Source organism: Moschus berezovskii, chromosome 8 (genome assembly GCF_049115385.1).
Source record: "Moschus berezovskii isolate FMDL1 chromosome 8, NW_MosBer_1.0, whole genome shotgun sequence".
Classification (NCBI taxonomy): Eukaryota; Metazoa; Chordata; class Mammalia; order Artiodactyla; family Moschidae; genus Moschus; species Moschus berezovskii.
In genome coordinates this window covers 64,531,626-64,538,815 of record NC_142467.1, presented here as the reverse complement: position 1 = coordinate 64,538,815, position 7,190 = coordinate 64,531,626, and the positions used below count along the sequence as shown (strand labels likewise).

The 7,190-nt window shown below is 53.0% G+C and overlaps 1 protein-coding gene across 1 annotated transcript in view; it reads right to left on the bottom strand.

Moving 5' to 3' along the window:
* Positions 1 to 3,750: 3,750 nt before the first annotated feature.
* Positions 3,751 to 7,190, bottom strand: part of TRPC7 (transient receptor potential cation channel subfamily C member 7) — a 143,943-nt gene continuing 140,503 nt past the window's right edge. Inside the window, exons 10-11 of the mRNA XM_055430349.2 lie at positions 5,854 to 5,929; positions 3,751 to 3,920 (exon numbers count right to left, since the gene is read on the bottom strand). Of these exons, the coding sequence (XP_055286324.2) occupies positions 3,751 to 3,920; positions 5,854 to 5,929 (246 nt within the window). The remainder of the gene's footprint in view (positions 3,921 to 5,853; positions 5,930 to 7,190) is intronic.

The window sequence follows — 7,190 nt, the reverse complement described above, 5'->3', positions numbered from 1 at the left end:
ACTTTTTTATTCTTCTCTCCATCCTCTCCTTTCTTTAAAGACTCAGGCCTTTGGGAACCCAAACCCTGGACGCCTTTCTTTTTTTTTTTTTTTTTCTGTCATTTTCTCCCTAAAGTGCAGGTCATGGGCCATCCCTGTGGCTTGACTATGGTGGGGAAGCAGAGGGAGAAAGCTGGGGCATTTCTCCAGGAAGAGCCAGCGAGGCGGCCTCTGCTCCCAGGCAGGGAAGAGGCAGGGGACCTGGGGAACTTGCTGTGTCTGCAGGGAGGGTGGAAGGGGCTTTGCTCCTTGGTTAACCAGCCTGGGCTAATTGACATCTGGGTGCCCCTCCTGGAGTCCCTTCCCTCTACTAGTTCACCCTTCAAGGGATGAGGGGACAAGATGAGATAAACATAGAATGGGGCGTGGCCTCCCTGCCCCAGCAGAATCAGAACTCCTGTCAGCCTCCAGGAGCCTGAGCTCTACCCTTTACATAAGCCTTAATGAACACTTTGAGGAGTGACAGGCGGTGGGGCTGCTTATTTTTAACCAGACAGCGAGCGGGACAAGGTGTCTCAGCCTCCTCCAGGCAAGCAGACCTGAAGGTGTCTTGTCAGGGGCTCCCCAAGCCCGGGGCTGCTGGGAGCAACTTCTGCAGAGTCACCCCCATGTTCGGGAGTCTCCCCAGGCTTGAGCTGCACTGGCCAGTTTTTCATCTCCTGGGCCTCAGTGGGACGGGGGGAGGTGCTCTGTGATGGGCAGAGGGGGCTGGCTGTGCTTTCTCAAGTGTGTGAGCTCTTGTCCTTCAGGAATGGCTTTGGACACTAATTGGGGGTTTTGCCCAGGAAATGTTTCTAGAATCTGTCACGTCCTACTAGGAACCATCAGATGGTGACAAGTCGCTGGAGGACTCACTGCTTAACCACTGGTTACCGGAAAATCTGGACAGGGCTGCATCTCCCTAGCCCCACATGCTCAGGTGACAAGCATACACGAAAGTCACAGAAATCAAGTCACAAATGACAAGTGCAGCGGGCTGCAAGGGGACGGGTCGAGCACTTTGGGAAGTGTTCATCTAGGGGCTCTTGGGCTCTTCTCCTCCTGTCTGTCCCTGTGCCCTTCCCCGACTCCATTCCCCTGCCTCCTGTTTCGTTTTTCCAAGAACTGCTCCTCCTGCCTGGCTAACTCCATAGGAGCCAAGGAACTGGGGGAAGTGAGGGAAGTTGTCAGTGTCTGGAAAATCACTGCATGCCTGCTGCCGGCTCCAGGTTGACGGCTCCACCAGCCCTTAGTTCCCAGGCCTCTCCAACAGCCTTCCAGGAAAGAGATGGCACTCCCCCCACCCCATGAATCCACTGGGTCCGTTGAATCCTCTCCCCTGGCAGCCACAAGTCCATTCCTGGACTACCATCAACCCCAGATGTGGCAGCCAAAGCCTAACGGGGGCTGCTAGTTTTCCTTCCCGGTTTTCAATTACTCAGTGGGACTTATTTTCCTTTTATCTCCTGAAGGGGCACATTGGAGACTTAGGTTTGATAGGAAAAGGGCATCCCAGGATTTGAAAATGGGGTTGCCGGCAGTTGCTGGTAGAAGGCAGATAGGGAAATTGCATAATGCATCTTAAAATGTTGATTAGCATTTTGAAGTCAATACATGCAGTATCTGAAAGGAAATCGTCCCTGAAAGTGTTGGTCATTTGTCCCCGGGGTCGGGAGGCTGATGTGCTTTGTGGGAAGAGTAATTTATGTATCCTCCACTGGACACACACATGCCCCATCCTTGGTACTTGTCTGGGGACTTGGGAAATTCTACTGAAGGGATTCAGTCCTCATCTGCAGGCTTTGAGGGATGAGCATTTGAGAAAAACTGCAGGTATTCCCTCCATAACAACACACATCACAAGACCAGCTCCTGATTTGATGGGAACTTTGGGACTGGCAGGTTCTTTGATATCCGTTCACGGACCTCACATGGCCCCCAGGTGAAAAACTCCTGGAGCAGAGTTTATGTCTGTAAGGTCCCCTGCACATGCAGATAACCCTGGTCCCTGTCGGGTGCCTGTGTATCCTTCTTGCTGAGGATTTTCTTGCCTGGAAGGCCTGGGTTGGAGTCACATTTCAGGACAGCTTCTCTAGTCACCCATGTTGGCCGCCAAGGCCCAACAAATGTAACCTTTCTCCCCTCCCCCACAACCCCTCAGAAATGGGGAAGATTTAGCAAAACTGGGCCTGTTCTTCCTTATGGCAACAATTAGCTGGGCTGGGTGTCCACGCCCACTTGAGGTAGGCTGCGGCTGTCTGGGTTGTTATGGCCTCTCCCTGACACCTCAATGCTGGAACTATTTCAGTTCTATCATCCCAATTGGTCTGCATTGTTCTTAGAGCAGGATTAAGTAAACAATTTATCTCCGAAGATATAGTGCATATCACAGAATGCAAGCCTCTCATACGTACACATATAGGAAACATTCATAGTGACACATGTACACACACACCCTGGGTATCGGCAAGGCATCTGAATTTGAGGCCTTGATCCTCTTCCTCTTCATAGGGTTGTTGTGAGGGTTCAATGGACGGATGCCTGCAGAGTCCTCAGCACAGTGCTTGGTACACAGCAAGTGCTCACTCGATACAACCGGCTGGTGTTAATTAGTAAGGGATCCCTCCCGCCCAGCGGCATCTTCTCCAGCCAGCTCAGGCTGGGCATGGCTCAGGATCGGGGCGCCCTCTGGTGGCTGCTGTCTCTACTCACACTTCAGGCCCCTTTAGAAAGATCTGGGCTCCTTTCTCCCAGCTCCCCTCGCCTGCCACTCAAGGGGAAAGGGGGAGGCGTGGGGTGGGGGAAATTGTTTCACTTTCCTCACCATTTCCTTCGTCTCCTTCCTGACCTTTGCGAGCTTGGGGGTCACTAGGTCTGGGGACAGGAAGAGTGCTTGGAGGTGGGGGTTCCTGGCTGCATGACTCCCCTGGGATTCATGCTCATTCTCCTCCCAGGGCAGCCCTGCTCTGTGGACGCCCAAGGCCACCTCTAGAGAGGACGCCAGACAACAGGAGGGCAGCGCATCCACAGAGTCTCCCCGGGCTATTATGAGGTAATTTTATTTCTTTCCATTTCAGGTAAAAATAGTAAATACAAGATGATTTTCATAAAGGTAAAAATACATCATTTGGATTTTGTCGTTCTCTGAACAGTGCTACCTACAGTACAATTTTTGATTTAGGATTTTTAAACCTTTTTTTTAAATATAAACAAATAGAACTATTTTGCTAGTAGGCTATCTGTGTTCTCATCTGGCACTTAAGAATAGATCACAGGTCACCGCCCGGTTCTTCTGGGTGTGTGTGGGTGGCAGGGAGGGAGTGAGCAGGGGTGTGTGGGGTGAGGTGGTTTGTCTTGCTGCACGCAGACAGCACGGCGGTCTGTGTGCGGTGGGAGGGCACGAGTGTGCGTCCAAGATGGCCTTTTCCTGCACTGGCCACTGGGACATATGCCCCTATGACTGAACCGAAGGTGTCCCCATGTGTCAGGGGGCCACTTCCTCCCTTCCTCCCGTGGTCGAGTTTCTCACCCAGCAGCCTAGATTCACAATCATTCCGGGTCCAGGCAGGCCACTGGGCTGCAGGCGCCAGCAAGGGTCAGGACGGAGCCAGTGGGTCCCCTCAGAGTCCTAGAGGAGTGGGCCAGGACCCCGCCCGCCAGGGCCGGTGGCCAGGGCACCCCGCCTGGCCTTGGGATGCTGGTAGAAGTCACGGGTGCTGACGCGTGTGGCTGCTAAATGTCTTTGCCCTGGTTCACTCGCAGGTGGTCTTTGTTTAAGTTCTTCCCAAACTTCTCACTGAGCTGTTGGATGAGGTCGGCCAGCTCTCCCGTAGCTTGAGATTTCTCTTCAAGGAGCTCGTAGCGCAGGCTGGAGATATCTTGCTTGATTTCCTTCAGTTCGCCTGCAAGGACAGAGGAGATTTCGGTGAGTATGAGCCTGCAGAAGGGGCTCACCCTAGAGGCATTTGAGGCATGCCTTCTTCCAGCAGAATGTCAGGCTGCCGATCCAGCCCCCCAGGGTGGAGGTGAGGGGATTGGAGGTCTATTTCGACCTAAATCCCACCCAGCTCCTCCCACGAAAGGACACATTCGTCTGCTGAAGACCCTTCTCCTCCCATTCCTGGTCAAGCTCTCCCTGAAGGGTTTGAGGTAGACCGAGGAATCAAGATCAGGTTGAACTGCTTGCACCTATTTTATCATGATAGAACATTGGTCTTGGAGCCTTTAAAGGCAGATTTTAAGACTCTGAGCAGCACCCTTGTTAATTTTAACATGTCTTTCTCATCATGCTTCATGTTTTGCTTTGTCATCATTATTTGCAGGGAAGAGGAACTCCTAGGCATCTGAGAGGACCAGCTCAGCTGATCAGTGGCCGTGGCTGTGGAGCCAGGCAGCCTCGCAGGAGCAGGGTCTGCCCAGACCATGCAAGCAGCATGAAGCACTGGTGCACCGCGGCAGGCCCGTCGCTTTCTCCTTCTATGGCACGGGACCACCAGGTGGGGTTTCCCACTCATTTCCACAGTGAGCCATGTGGTTAAAAGTCCACATGGGCCTGGGCTGTGGGAACCTTCTAATTAACCACAAAGTGGGGTCGAAAGGTTCCTGCCTGGTTTGGAAGATACTGGACTTGACTCTTGACTCAAGTGGGAGTCCACTGCCGGGGGACCCAGTAACCATACCTATTTTCCAAGTATCCCTGGCGCACAGAAGATGCAGAAGTCTTAAAGCTACAGTCGGGCCAGTTTTGACCAAGGCATACATCTCTTGTTTTCATGGGGGCTTCGCTAAGCCCAGTTTCATGCTGTGATCCCCATGGCATGAAACCTGGACAGCCCCACCTTCTATAATCAGTTACATTCCTGTCAATCACATCACGCACTTCAGAGGACTGGCTGCCATGGTACCCGGCTGTGTTATATTTAAGACCCAACGTAGGGTGGGCAGATGGAGCGCTACTCAACTCTTAGACAATGTCAGCCCAGGGGTCGTTCAGTCGTTGCTGATCCTGAGGCTGCACAGTGATGTCCCAGGATGAAGCAGAGGGTCACTAAATGACTAGGCTCCTTCCAGAGGCCCATGGGACCCTGGTGAGGGAAAGACTTGGTACCTTCACTCTTGGAAGGTAGCAAATATTTGTCCCGGGTGTCTCATGAAGATTAATTACCTGGTGTATGGTAATTCGCTTTTCACTTAAGAGTAGCTGCTTAAAATAGACTGGAGAATAACCTAAACAGTGAAAATAATGTAGTTGACAAACTTCAGTGTGCGTCAGAATGAATGCCTGGTATTGTATCACAGGCAGACCCTCAGGCCATGCTGATTTATTAGATCTGGGGAGGAAGGGGGTTCTGGATCCGCTTTTATAGCAAGCACTTCTCAGGGGGTGGAAAGAACTCTTTGAGAAACTGCTGGTTGGTAGCTTCTGAGAGCCAGGATGTGAGATAGAATGGAGCCAGCCCAAACAGGGGCTGTCTACGGCTGACTGTGCGCTCTGGGGATGAGGAGCTCAGGGCCGTCCTGAGCTCAAGGGCTAGGAGGCAACTCGTGTCAGTCATGACTGGGGAGGCAGAACCATTCTGTGAGCAGGGCTCCGTATCCTGGTGCTGAGGTGGAGGCTCTGTGGTCAGAGCTAAGGGCAGCCCCAGCTGACGACCAGCCAGGGGACAGAGACCCCAGTCCTGCAACTGTGTTCCCCTGCATTCTGCCAACACCTCCAGTGAGGCTCTCCAGGGTCTCCAGTCAGGGACTGAGCCCTGCCGCCGATACCTTGACTTTGCAGGCCCGGTGAGACCACATCTGGCTTCCGCCCTCCAGGAAGCAGATCCAGTTGCTTACCTTCATTGACTTCATCATTTTCTCTGTCCACCTGGGCCTTCAGGACATATCTTTTTATGAGCCGTTTCATGATTTTCTGAAACATGAACACAGGGAGGGATCAAACCAGCCCAGCCAAGCACAGAAGCAGCTTGCATCCTGTAGGCGTGACTTCTCCCTCCTGCAGAGTGCCCGGCAGAGTTGGGGGATCCTCCCTTGCCTGATGCCTCGCTCTTGAGAAGTGACCTGCCTAATGGGGAGGTTCCAGTCTCTCTGGATTCAGCAGCACCTGAGCCAGGACGTAAGAATGGGATACTCGCAGTGGCAGGAGGTCCAGCCACAAAGAGAGACAGAAACACCTGAGATCCATGTGCACCATTTGAGGGTCCTCAGCCTGACTTTTCCCTGCCCCTTGTGACCTTAGCCCATCATGCCCTCTTCTCTGGGCCTGATTTCAACAACCGATGCACACTGGGGGAGTAAGAAAGTCCTAGCAGGCCAGCCCAGGTAGAACTGTCTCCCGTGGAGCTGCTATGAAGGAGAAGAGGTTCACTGAGCCCACAGTCAGGAACAGGCACGGAGGACCAGTCCACTGTACTTTGGAAAATTCCTACCAGAGGCAGAGAGAGATACAGCCAAGCTTTGGGAGGTTTTGCCAAGAACCCGCTTCCCTGAAACCTCACCACCCGCCCAACACTGTCGGGAGTCACACTGGAGGTCCTACTTATTATGCAGATACCAGATCCTTTCAGCAAAGGAGGCAAGAACAGACACTGAAGAGCCACCAAGAATAGAGCCAAGTGTAAGAAAGACCGCAGGAGGTGAACTTTGGATTCTGCCAGCTAGTCGTTCCAGGGTTACTGCGAAATTGCAGGATGTAAAAATATTCTTGTGGCCGATCCGTCTGAATCTGTAGGAGCCTAGCAGCACCACAGAGGGGGATTCCCAGCTCCTTAGCATCCCTGCCACTCACCTGCTCACCCTGAGGACCTAGGGGACAGAACTGGCATTTGCTAGGTTGAAGGGCCCTGAATTCTGCCCTCAGCTTTGCTGTGTGAGGTCAAGCAGGTGGTTAAGTCCTCTCTGATTACATGGGCTCAGGAAAAAGCTGCTTGCAAGTAAAAGAGAAGTGAGCTTCCAGGATGCAGAGGGCTGGAGGACTGGACGCATTAGTATGATCAACGACTGGTGGTGCTACAGGGCCTTGAATGGTAGTGACCTTGCTAAGGGGGCGTCTCCAGCTGTGACCCCATGGTTCACTCGACCCCAGGAAAGGCTGTTTACACTGAGCTCTGAGAGCTCATGGGGGCCCCTCCTGGCCCCCCACTGGAGGTCTGCTGGGCGCTGTGGTTTGAGTC